We start from the raw sequence: 13,939 nt of genomic DNA, 5'->3' as shown, positions 1-13,939 counted from the left end.
GAATTGTCATGAATAAACTAAAAAAAGAAAATAATACATTTAAAAATATTTTAATCCTTTAATTCTAATAAAATATTTTTGCTTATTGCTGTATATCCTGCATGTTTTAAGCAATGTGTAAGCAAGGCGCACAACTAACGTGCTCTGCGCTGGACTTTAGACCTGCTTTCAGTTGGTCTATTGCACAGTCTGTTTTAGTTCCTCAAAATAGCAACATGCCAACAATGCACCTTAACATACCTCTTTTCTAGACTGAAACACCCATGAGTCCACAAAGTGGCGCAAATGAATTTGCTATTTAAACAACATGGCAGAAAACGGGAAAATTAAGGTTGCATTGGTCTGAAAATAGCAACACGTCAGAGCAAACAGGTCTTGCGCCCTATTGCGCCAGGTGTATGATAGGGCCCTTTAGCTAATCCATCAACATGATATCTGCAGGAGTCCCATATGATGTAATGAAGACGAAAACTCCCATGATTCAATACTCAGTCACTGAATCATCAAACTACACCTTTGTTTGTTGTGATTATGTGCCCTCTATTGGAAAAAATGACATACTGTGATAATAATGAGAAACTGTCATTTTGTACATAAAAACCATAAATTGTTTTTCTGATATAAAGTGTCTATTATCTTCAGTTTTTACATTTCACAGTCTATAATCAGTGTGTTGAATAAGGTTGACTTTCCAGTTTAAGTTACGTGAATATCTGTATAATTGCTGGAGCGTATGACATGAAATGCTAAATCAGATATTTTTAAATAGTGTTCATCCGGTACACTTCCATATGATCAAATATATAGTATAGTGTATATAGTAATGAATGCCACCAAAACTATCATTAAAGCATTATAAAAGCAGTCCATATGATTAGTCTGTATAATCTGACAGCATGATGTAAATAAAAAAAAAATAAACACGTTGCGTTTTTATTTGTCATTGTTTCAAAAACTTTTTAATTATATTTCATCTGGGAAACACAACAGATGTGAAAGAGTTATCAGTGAAAACATATACACTACCTGACAAAAGTCTTGTCACCTATCCAAGTTTTAGGAACAACAAATAATAACTTATCAGAAGTGGCTTATATGAAAGGCAAAGACCTTTAGATTACGCTTATTTTACCAAAATAAAATATGATCATGCTTTGATTTTTAATTATTTAATTAGGACAGTAACGTCTGACTTTGCTTAGACAAAAGTCTTGTCATTTAACAGAAATAATGTACAGTATAGAATATCTTAGTATAGAATAGTCCTGGTGCAGTGGAAAAAGAATGAATATTGTGTATGACTCACGTGAGCTTGGAGGACTGCATCCATACATCTCTGCAATGACTCAAATAACTTAATAAAGTCATCTGGAATGGCAAAGAAAGCGTTCTTGCAGGAATCTTGCAGTTCATCAAGATTCTTTGGATTCATATTTAATGCCTCCTACTTCATCTTACCCCAGACATGCTTAATAATGTTCATGTCTTGTGACTGGGCTGGCCAATTCTGGAGCACCTTGACCTTCTTTGCTTTCAGGAACTTTGCCCTCTCCTGTGGTTTGTAATGTGATGGGCAGCACAAATGTCTTGATACCTCAGGCTGTTGATGTTGCCATCTACTCTGCATATCTCGCTTACACCCCCATACTGATTGTAACCCCAAACCATGACTTTTCCTTCAACCAAACTTGATTGATTTCTGTGAGAATCTTAGGCCCATGCAGGTTCCAATAGGTTTTCTGCAGTATTTGTGATGATTGGGGTGCAGTACAACAGACGATTCATCTGAAAAATTGACCTTCTGACATTTTTCCAAATTATCAACTAGAAGTCAAGTTACTATTTGTTGCTCTTACAACTGTGATCGACGACTAGACTTTTGTAAGGTTGTTTAGTATCTAACACATATCCATACTTACAAGGTTAGTGATGACAATCCTCACTGGGTTGTGAGTTTCTTAAACCAAATCCATTGTGCTAGACACACAAAAAAGTCCTCTACTGGTTCAGAAATGATATGAGAGGTTTTTGGAAGGTCTGTTCATTGCGATTACTGTAAATTGAAAAAGCAAAGTGTGATTAGGGTCATTTAGACTTTTCTTATTTCAGATAATCTGATTCATTATATATGGTCTCTGCCTGTAATCATTCTTGTTCTTATTCACCTTTTCTTTTTTGAGGATTTTAATTCCAAATCTGTTTCATCGATTTCACAGGCAGATATCTCGAGCAGTGTTAATCACAGACAGATCTGTGATGCCTTCAGAATCTGACCAGCAGGTACAGTATAAAGCACCATTTCTTGGTTTTTATATATATACTGTTCATTTGGGGTTTTTTTATAAACTTTCTTTTTTCCCTCTATTATTTCATTTAATTGTACTGATGTTGTAACAATTTTAATCTGTCATTTGTGAGCCTGGACCACCAAACCATGTTTTATGTTTATCTTATGTTGCATGGGTATATTTTTGAAAATAGCCAAAATTACGCTTTATGGGTCAGATTTATAGATTTATTTTTCATGCCAAAATCATTAGGATTAAGATCATCTTAAATGAAAAATATTTTAATAATTTACTACTGCTAAATATATAAAAAAATGTCAAAAATGATTAGAAATATGCATTGCTAAACACTTCATGTACACTCACTTGCCCCTTTATTAGGTACACCTTTCTAGTACTGGGTTGGACCCCTTTTGTCTTCAGAGCTGCCTTAATCCTTCATGGTATAGATTCAACAAGGTACTGGAAATATTCCTCAAGAGATTTTGGTCCATATTGACATGATAGCATCACGTAACTCTTGCAGATTTGTTGGCTGAAGATCCATGATGCGAATCTCCCGTTCCACCACATCCCAAAGGTGCTCTATTGGATTGAGATCTGGAGACTGTGGGGTCTATTTGAGCACAGTAAACTCATTGTCATTTTCAAGAAACCAGTCTGAGATGATTAGAATTGTGTGACATGGTGTGCGTTATCCTGCTTGAAGTAGCCATCAGAAGATGGGTACACTGTGGTCATAAAGGGATGGGCATGGTCAGCAGCAATACTTAGGTAGGCTGTGGCTTTGACACGATGCTCAATTGATACTAATGGGCCCAAAGTGTGCCAAAACAATATCCCCTACATCATTACACCACCACCAGCCTGAACCGTTGATCCATGCCAAGGCAGGATGGATCCATGCTTTCATGTTGTTGACACCAAATTCTGACCCTACTATCCGAATATCGCAGCAGAAATTGAGACTCTTCAGACCAGGCAACGTTTTTCAAATCTTCTATTGTCTAATTTTGGTGAGCCTTTGCAAATTGTAGCCTCAGTTTCCTGTTCTTAGCTGATAGGAGTGGCACCTGGTGTAGTCTTCTGCTGCTGTAGCCCATCCGCCTCTAGGTTGGACGTGTTCAGAGATGCTCTTCAGTATACCTCGGTTGTAACGAGATATTTGGGTTACTGTTGCCCTTCTATCAGCTCGAACCAGTCTAACCATTCTCCTCTGACCTCTGGCATCAACAAGGCATTTGTGCCCACAGAACTGTTGCTCACTGGAAATTTTATCTTTTTCGAACTATTCCCTGTAAACTCTAGATATGGTTGTGCATGAAAATCCCAGAAGATCATCAGTTTCTGAAATACTCAGATCAGCCCGTCTGGCACCAAGAACCATGCCATGTTCAAAGTCACTTAAAGAGCCCATATTATACATGAAATAGGGTCATATTTAGGTTGTAAGGGTCTCCAACAACAGTCTAATATGCATGCAAGGTCATAAAACACTTTGATGGTCTTATAACCTGCATTTATTTTTACCTAATTATCCCAACGACTCCCATATGAATCGTTCAGCGATTCATTTGTTCCCAACCCCCTCCTCAGCGCGAAGCTAATCTGCGCTGATTGGACCGATGACAGCCTGCTGCGATTGGTCGACAGTGACAGCCTTCAGCACGAGACAGAGTGAAATGCCCAGCTGGTAATCAACTATATAAAAGTAGTCACAGTGCACACGCGCTTCATAGTGTAAGGCTTTTTTCACACACACACACACAATCCTCCTCAGAAGAACTGGGGAGATCGACGCGAGTCTCTCTCTCTCCCTCTCCCTCTCTCTCTCTCACACACACACACACACACACACAACGCTCCTCAGAAGAACTAGGGAAAGCGACGCGAGTCTCTCTCTCTCTCTCTCTCTCTCTCTCTCTCTCTCACACACACACAACGCTCCTCAGAAAAACTAGGGAAAGCGACGCGAGTCTCTCTCTCTCTCACACACACACAACGCTCCTCAGAAGAACTAGGGAAAGCGACGCGAGTCTCTCTCTCTCTCTCTCTCTCTCTCTCTCTCTCTCTCTCTCTCTCTCTCTCTCTCTCTCACACACACACACACACACACACAACGCTCCTCAGAAGAACTAGGGAAAGTGACACGAGTGTCCTGTCTCCTAGCTTATGATCGATCGCCATAGCAACGACAAACGGCAGTGGAACGCGAGCTCACAAAAGCCTTTAACGTTAAATCCGTAAACAAAGCGGCACGCGTCGCGTTTTTAACGTGGCTTACATGTGATAAGAGAATATAAAGAGTAACCACGTGTACTGTACCAGGTTAACAACTCATCTTTGGGTAGAGACTGTCAATATTATCCATCTGAGCACAGCGTGACTTCATTGGACCGGCGGCGTCTGTGTGTGTGTGTCTAGTGTTTTTTCTGTGTTAGTGGGCGGGGCCGCAGGTTTCAAATCTCCCTGGTTTGCGCGAGTAACTACTGGCGAGGCTTGTGTTTCGTGGCTGCGTCATCGCGAAACACCTAATGACTCGTTATCAAGGCGACTCGTTTGAAGCACTATGAGTCGACTCTTTTATAGATGAATCAATAGTTTTAAACACTGTACACTTACAGATTTAAGCCTTAGCTGGATATTTCACTTCACTTAGAGCTGTGGTACACACTACATGGAAGGGCATTTTCAAAAACCCATAATATGGGCTCTTTAAATTATCTTTTTCCCCCATTCTGATGCTCAGTTTGAACGGCAGCAAGTCATCTTGACCTTGCCTAAATGCATTGAGTTGCAGCCATGGGATTGGCTGATTAGAAATTTGCATAAACAAGCAGTTTGACAGGTGTACCAAATAAAATGGCTGGTGAGTGTAGACAACTTTTTAAAGGCAATTTTTCTCAAAATTTAGATTTTTTTTTTTTAACCCTCTGATTTTCAAATAGTTGTATCTCTGACAAATATTTTCATATCCTAACAAACCATACATCAACAAAAAGCTTTTTTAATTTAGTTTTAGTTCAATCTTGAAAACGCCTTTTTTAATTAGAAATTGTATTAATTCACATTTATTCTTTTGGTGGTTTCTTTCTTTTGGTTATGTCTCTCTCTCTCTCTCTCTCTCTCTCTCTCTCTCTCTCTCTCTCTCTCTCTCTCTCTCTCTCTCTCTCTCTCTCTCTCTCTCTCCCTCTCTCTCTCTCTTTCTCTCTCTCTCTCTCTCACTATCTGCGTTTCCTTTTAATGCTTTCTTGCATATCCACATGCGCATTTAAAGGGCATTGACCCATCTCCACTGTGTGTGCGTGTTTGTGTGGTGCGTTTTTAGCCAGCCTTGCACTTTTGCTTTTCAACTTGTATTGCATTACATCTTTTTTATGCCGCACATCACATTTCGATGGATTCTTGGGACACGTCCAAGATTTGGCAGGCATAGGAGCAACAAAACATCAGAGCCGATTTGTGGGATCGTTACAATAGTTCTGACATCCCGTTCTTGAGCATAACATTCCAAAGTGAATTACGAGAGGCAAAAAATAACCGGTTCAATGAAAGGACAGTAATTCTGTTTGCTTTTACTGGTTTACAATTGAATAAATAAATCGCTCTGTTTTGAGAGGGGATGGTGACACGCAGGCGTCCTCTTAGGCTAATTTGAGTGCCGTCCACCAGAGTACAGCAATAGGCGAGCATACCTTTTGAATCTCAGCCCAATTTGCTCCCCGTAAGGAATCTGTGCTTGAATATTCAAAGCAGATCAGAAGAGGAAGGAAAAGTGGGTGTAATTTATGCTCATTAGCCTCGGCGAACAGAAATTAATATCAGTGTCTTGACACAGTGTGGAAATGGAATATTACATGACTGTGCGTGACAAAACGTAATTAAATATTCAGGCTGGTTTTAATTAGCCGCTCGTCCTTTGGAATGACAGTCCCCAAACGAGTGTTCGGCCGACGCTTACTCTTTCACACTTTTTGTGTGTCGTCTTCTCGCATTTAGACTTGACTTAAAAAGCAGTTTTAACCCTACAACTGTATAAAAACATTGTCTGCAATGCAAAAACTGGATTATATAGATCCTGTAATGAAACGTATTTAATATAATTTTATTTAAAATGCTTTTTTGTTGATGGCAGCTTAAAGACGCCTCTCATCTAGAGAATGAAGTCACATGCAACAGAGTGTAAAAATCTTGATGGTTTTGTGGGTCACTTCTTTCAAATCTGATCTTTATTTTGGATTCTTTATTGGATTCAAGTCAGGTGATTGGCTGGACTATTCTACAGCTTGATTTTCTTTCTCTGAAAGCATTTGAGAGTTTTCTTGGCTGTGTTTTTTATCATTATCTTGGTGAAATGTTCACCATGGATTTATCTTCATCATCCTGCTAATGTAGATATTGGATCGAAGCAACTAATATTAATTTACAATGAGGAACGGCAAAGGGTTGCTGAATAACTATTCAGCTGAGAGTTTTCAACTGCTGTCCAGTTTTTCACTGCCTTTCTACACCTTCCTTTCTTATGTGTTCAATACTTTTTTCATTTTCATTTCATTTTATTACACATAACCTAATTTGTAAAGTAATTATATTTGTTTTCTTTGCAAATGTGAATTTCTTTGGTTTTTACCAACATCCGGGGAAAATTTCAAGTCAACAACACCTTTACAAATATGTTTTCTGAGAAAAAGAATGTGTTACCCGCTGTATATTCATAAACACACTTGTTTGTAGAGCTGTTTGAGCATGCAAAATTCTGTTGTATGGCACTGCGGAAAGGGGCTGGATTAAACAAGATGATTAGAAATAAAAAAAAAGCTAGCGATTGGTCTATGTTTTAAATTTCTGTCCAGAGAGGTCATGTTTTGATATTCAGTTGGTCTCACGCAGTCATATGATGCGATTTTGCTGGTCAGAGTTCACCAAGCTTGAACTTTCCAATGCAGCGAACTGCGAAAGTTGTTGCACAAGTTTGCGTTTCCAGTGTGACGTATTCGCGTGTGTATGAAAGGAAGTCTATGGGGAGAAAAGTACCATGTGACTGCAGCTTAAGTGTTTTGAAGCAGGGTTGGAACTAAACTGTGCAGGGCAGCGACCCTCCAGGAGTTTGACACCCCTGGCTTAAAGAATAATTCACCCAAAAATATAAATAAAAATTATCCCATAATTTAATATGTCTTAAGCCATCGACAATGTATATTTTTTTCTTTCAGATAAACACATTCAGAGAAGTTTTACTATTTTTCCTGCCTCGTCCATGTTATACAATGGTGTTGTCTAGTGGCTTTTATTTAGAAGCTTTCAAAAGTGCTAAAATCTGTCTTAAAACTAACCCATACACCCCCAGGGGGCAAACGCAAATATTATAAAGAAGAATTAATTATATTTTTTGTAACGAAATCATTCAAATTCTTTAATTATATACTTTAATCACTGACTTCCGTTGACCTACAAATGCACATTTCACATGACTGACATATACAAGGTATGACGTAAGACGGGTAGAAACATTTAGTACACATTTGTACAAGTGGACGTGGTCAAACGTGGCACCATTTTGTACACGCGTTGTCACTTCGACCGAGGATAACCTAAAAACGGTAAATAGTTTAATTAGTTTAGTTTAAAGCTCATTTAATTTAGTTTAATGGATACAGTGCATCCGGAAAGTATTTATAGCGCTTCACTTTTTCCACTTTCTTTAATGTTACAGCCTTATTCCAAAATGGATTAAATTTATGACAATGAGAAAAAAGATTTTTTTTAAATTGTTGCAAATTTAGCACAAATAAAAAACCTGAAAAATCACATGTACATAAGTATTCACTGCCTTTGCTCAGTACTTTGTTGATGCACCGTTGGCAGCAATTACAGCCTCAAGTCTTTTTGAATATGATGCCACAAGCTTGGCACACCTGTCTTTGGGAATTTTTGCCCATTACTCTTTGCAGTACATCTCAAGCTCTATCAGGTTGGATGGCAATCCATTTTCAGATCTCTCCAGAGATGTTTAATAGGATTTAGGTCTGGGCTCTGGCTGGGCCACTCAAGGACATTCTCCGAGTTGTTGTGAAGCCACTCCATTGATGTTTTGGCTGTGTGCTTTGGGTCATTGTCCTGCTGGAAGATGAACCGTCGCCCCAGTCTGAGGTCAAGAGCACTCTGAAACAGGTTTTCATTCAGGATGTCTCTGTACATTGCTGCATTCATCTTTCCCTCTAGCCTGGTGATGAGCGGTGCCTGGTTTTCTTCAAACGTAATGCCTGGCATTCACTCCAAAGAGTTCAATTTTAGTCTCGGACCAGAGAATTTTGTTTCTTATGGTCTGAGAGTCCTTCAGATGCCTTTTGGCAAATTCCAGACTAGGAATGGCTTCTGTCTGGCCACTCTACCATACAGGCCTGATTGGTCGATTTCTGCACAGATGGTTGTCCTTCTGTAAGTTTCTCCCCTCTCCACAGAAGAACGCCTTGAGCTCAGTGACCATCGGGTTATTAATCACTTCCCTGACTAAGGCCCTTCTCCCCCGATCACTCAGCTTAGATGGCCTGCCAGCTCTAGGAAGAGTCCTGGTGGTTCCAAACATCTTCCACTTATGAATGATGGAGGCCACTGTGCTCATTAGAGCTTTCAGAGCAGCAGAAATTTTTCTGTAACCTTCCCCAGCCTTGTGCCTTAAGACAATCCTGTCTTAGTGGTCTACAGACAATTCCTTTGTCTTCATGCATGGTTTGTGCTTTGGCATGCACTGTCAACCCTGGGACCTCATATAGACAGGTGTATGCCTTTTCAAATCATGTCCAGTCAACTGAATTTACCAAAGTGAACTCCAATTAAGCTGCTGAAACATCTCAAGAATGATCAGTGGAAACAGAATGTACCTGAGCTCAATTTAGAGCTTCATGGCAAAGGCTGTGAATACTTATGTACATGTGATTTTTCAGGTTTTTTTATTTTTAATAAATTTGGAAAGATTTCAAAAATCTTTTTTCACATTGTCATTATGGGGTATTGTGTGTAGAATTTTGAGGAAATAAATGAATTTAATTCATTCTGGAATAAGGCAGTAACATAAAAAAATGTGGAAAAATGTAAGCGCTATGAATACTTTCCGGATGCACTGTAGTTAATCAGTGATGACAGATTTTTGCTTTTTTAGAAGCTTTAAAATAAAAGCCACTAGCCAACAAAATTATACACCACGAAAAAGCCAAGAAAAAATGTTAAACTTCTCCAACTTGTTTTCATTTGAAAGAAGAAAGTCATACACACCAAGGATGGCTTAAAGGTGATTAAATTAGGAGGGTGAACTGCTTCTTTAAGAAATTATTTTTTTTCTATTATTATTATTTAGTAAACTGTCAGATCTAGTTCACTCAAAAATGATATACTCACCCTCAAATTGTGTTAAACCTTTATGTTTAAACATGTTTAATTTACCTGTTGAACCCATAGACTGTAAAAATTATGGACGTAGTATCTGTGATGTCACTAATAGGTTTCTGAAAAGCGCAAATGAAGCTACAAGGGGGCATGGTCAAACATGGCACCATTTTGTTCACATGTCATCGCGCCGATCGAGGGTAACCAAAAAAGGGTAGAGGCAGAGCGTGAGCGGAGCTACAGACACCTGCTAGCATTTTGCTCAGATGGGCTTTTCTTTGGGAGAAACGCGTAATACTTCATTACCTGCGACTCGTTTGTGTTCTGACCACATGTGCTTGGTTGTACACTATATCAATAAAGTGTTTAGACTTTTAAAAACACTGTTGTAATACTTTGATCCACTAAAGACTGTTCTTATGATGTTTTTATACAGGAGGAACATGGGAATTACTTCCAAATTCTTCAAATATAGTCTGTGTATATTTAGTCTGACTATATATATTGACTATGTATAGTCAAATGTAGTTGGTGAGCAGCGAGAATAGCTGTCACTCAAGTGGCCACGCCCTTATTTATTCAGACTTAAGATAAATGAAACGGATGAGTTAAAAAAGAAAATGACCCTTTCACAGTTGTCATAAAAATTAATATTAGCTAGTAATATTAGCTGTATACACTAAAATCGTTTTTTGTATACCAGGCTGTAAGCACCTTGTTTCCTGTTATAAAGTTGACCCTTTTAACATTGGGGTCATTAAACATGTGTTCTATTTTGCAGAAAAGTTCCGTTTCAGTAACTTCTGTATTAGCTTCACGAGGGAGAGCGGGATGTTGCCACTTTGTTGAACTAAACAAATATTTATTTTGATGAATATTGGAAACTGGTAGCCATTGACATTCTTAGTAGTCAATGACTAGCAGTTTGCTAAATATATTTATTTGTGTTCAACAGAAGAAAGCTTTGTGCCAAGCAAAGGCTGAGTAAATGATGACAGAAATTTCATTTTTGACTGAACTATCCCTTTAAGTAGTAATGTTTTTCCATATTAACTGGCAGATCTCTTTGGTGACCGTTCCTCCTGTGAAATCGTCTGGACCAGCTGTGAGGATGGTTGAGCTGTGTTCGTCCTCCATGACCTGCATGCCTGGCACCTGTAAGTTGTTTCATCGCATATACAACGATCACACAAACTGCATCATTATACATTCTACGATAATCATATTGTAAATTCAACATGTTACCCACCATTGAAATGTTGTAACGTGATGTAAACCCTGACCCTTCTTGCTTACTTGAAGATAATGATTTCCAAACAATTTACAATTCTCATTTCTGCCAATGTATCAACATGTATGCAATAGATAACGTGCAATATTAGGTAGGAACATAAAAATTCATTTTTGTAAATAAAGCTTATATACAGGGAAGCGCAGTAGCACAGTGGGTAGCGATGTCACCTCACAGCAAAAAGGTCACTGGTTTGAGCCTCGGCTGGGTCCGTTGGCATTTCTGTGTGGAGTTTGCATGTTCTCCCCGTGTTCGCGTGGGTTTCCTCCTGGTGCTCCGGTTTTCCTCACAAGTCCAAAGACATGCAATATAGGTGAATTGGGTAAGCTTAGTGTATAAGTGGGAATGTGAGTGTGTTTGGGTGTTTTCCAGTGATGGGTTGCAGCTGGAATGCATAAAAATGCTTAAAACATACGCTGGATAAGTTGGCAATTCATTCCGCTGTGGCAACCCCTGATTACTAAAGGCACTAAGCCGAAAAGAAAATGAATCAATGAGTGAATGAATGAAGCTTATATACAGTACAGGATTTTTTTTTTCAAATATTTCCTTAGTGCTGTTTAACAGAGAGAAGATTTTTTAAGCCTTTTTAAAAACATAATAGTTATAATAATAATTCTTTTGTTTTTGCCATGATGACAGAGCATAATATTTTACTTGCTATTTTGCTATGTAATAGCATTCAGCCTAAATTGCAATTTAAAGGCAACGGCACAGTTGGGTTTCGTCAGCGCTAGTTGTTTGCCATTGGCTTGGTGTGTCCTGACCTGTAGAGTCAATTGCAATGGCTTAATATCAGATTTTAGATAGATTACAAAATTCTCATATTGACCTATAAAGCTTTGCATGGTTTGGATCCTCATTATTATCCCAACTGTTAACTGTTTATTAGGGTCTTTTAGTGTAGGGGTTCTCAAGAAGCCCACTTCTTTCGCCAGTCAATTTTTAAAGGCCCACCTGTCTGACATCTAAAATGTTTGTATGAAATGCTCATTTAAACATTTATTTATTAACAAATCGAAAGACAAATAAATGAGTAATGGGGCTAATTTGACCTTAAAATGTTTTTTTAAAAAATTGCAGGTCTTTCAATCTATGCTAATGAGCTGATTATCTGAATCAGGTGTGTTTGGATAAGGAGACATGGAAAATATGCAGAGCTGGTGGTCCTCCACGAACGTGGTTGAGAAACACTGATCTAGAGGGCTTTGCCTTTCATGTTAGCCACTTCTGATACCAAATGATCAACTAAAAGTCAAGTTATTATTTGTTGTTCCTAAAACTTGGATAGGCGACAAGACTTTTGTCAGGTAGTGTATATACAATATTTTTATGACACAGTGACCGCTTATTTGTCAAACATTCAAGGGATTTGAATTCTGAGTTCCTTTAAAATGTTTAATAATTCAAATTTTTAACTGGTAGTATAAATAAACTAGTTTTTTTGCAACTCAAGGTTTGAGCTATTGCTGATCTTCCAAATCGTGTCACAGTGATGTGCACTGACATTCCTTAAACAAAGCCAAATGTCAAAATTGTCCTTCAAAGCACACAGTTGACTGCCCACCTCAATGATGACTCCATCATTAACTGTATTTTTGTTATTTATGAAAGTTATCGTGTTGGTTATACTGGTGCTATTTTGCTATCAATCATCGTGAAGGGAATAGATCAGGTGGAGATGGTATGGCGGTCTTGGCGCAGACCCCAGCGACTGACTCCGTCCTCACGAGGGAATGAAAAGCTTAATCAGCGGAACTCCACTTTCTCTCTCTCTCTCTCTCTCTCTCTCTGGGAATTGAGTTCAGGAGGAAATGATAGGAAGCTGGATCAGATCTATGGTTTGCTTTGCTATATCCCAATCCCACTGGGAGATGGATCGTAGCCGTTCCTCTTTAAGTAATGCACTTCTACCTCAGTGCATCCCTCGCAATCAGCGGATGATGATGAGCGTGACAGACATGCGTTCAGAGGAGAAGATGGTCTTTATTTATCGTTAACCACTTTTGACACAACTGCTTTAGTTTCACTGCTAGGTATGTTGAATGTGTCCTCAAGGACTCACAGTTACTCCAACACCACTGATTGTAGAAGTGATAAAGGTGAAACATGCCGTTTTTGAGCCACTAGTGCCATCAAACTGAATAGCAAACAATATGAATTCACATATCGATTACTAATTGTTAAACAAGTTGATGGTCCTGCCAGCCTTATTCAAAACACGGCAGCAGATTTTGCTTCCTAGCCTATTCAACTTAGGCTAACTGTTAGTATTTAAAGTTCTAAATTCTCTCTTTTAAGGTCATTTTCACAAAAACACCTTTGAAGTTGGTATATGGATCAAAAATTGTCTCAGTTGCTGTTTTTATAATGTAAATACATACAATATTTTGAATGAGGTTACGAAGACAGTTTCAGCCAAAATATGTTTGTGTGTGTGTGTAGATATACTGTACTGGCATACATTATATTTACAATAGTATATGCTACCATAAAGGGGACAATTCTAAAGTTTGACAATCTTTTAATTTTTTTTGTCATGTTTTAAAATACTGTAATAATAATAATAATAATAAATGCTCTGTGGAAAAAAAAGATTCAGCAGTAATAGTGCCATGGGAGTTTGAGAATGTCACATGCCTGCTATTCTGCTGGCTACTTTAAACTATTCTTTTTCACATGTTTGAAATTCTGTAAAAAAAAATAAACATGGTTTATATTTAATTTATTATTGCTCACATAAAAGTTTTCACTCGGAGATATACATATATATTTATATATATATATATATATATATATATATATATATATATATATATATATATATATATATACGTATATATATAGTGCATTCGGAAAGTATTCATAGCACTTCACTTTTTCCACATTTTTTTTATGTTACAGCCTGATTCCAAAATAGATTAAATTAATTTATTTCCTCACAATTGTACACACAATACCCCATAATGACAATTTA

At 37.9% G+C, this 13,939-nt stretch overlaps 1 protein-coding gene across 1 annotated transcript in view; it reads left to right on the top strand.

The window, feature by feature from the left end:
* The window catches only part of chm (CHM Rab escort protein), a 122,749-nt gene that overhangs the window by 78,665 nt on the left and 30,145 nt on the right, over window positions 1–13,939 (top strand). The window contains exons 11-12 of the mRNA XM_056446654.1: window positions 2,217–2,280; window positions 10,732–10,828. Of these exons, the coding sequence (XP_056302629.1) occupies window positions 2,217–2,280; window positions 10,732–10,828 (161 nt within the window). The remainder of the gene's footprint in view (window positions 1–2,216; window positions 2,281–10,731; window positions 10,829–13,939) is intronic.

Source organism: Danio aesculapii, chromosome 21 (assembly GCF_903798145.1).
Source record: "Danio aesculapii chromosome 21, fDanAes4.1, whole genome shotgun sequence".
NCBI classification, from domain to species: Eukaryota; Metazoa; Chordata; class Actinopteri; order Cypriniformes; family Danionidae; genus Danio; species Danio aesculapii.
This window is presented reverse-complemented; position numbering and strand designations above follow the sequence as displayed.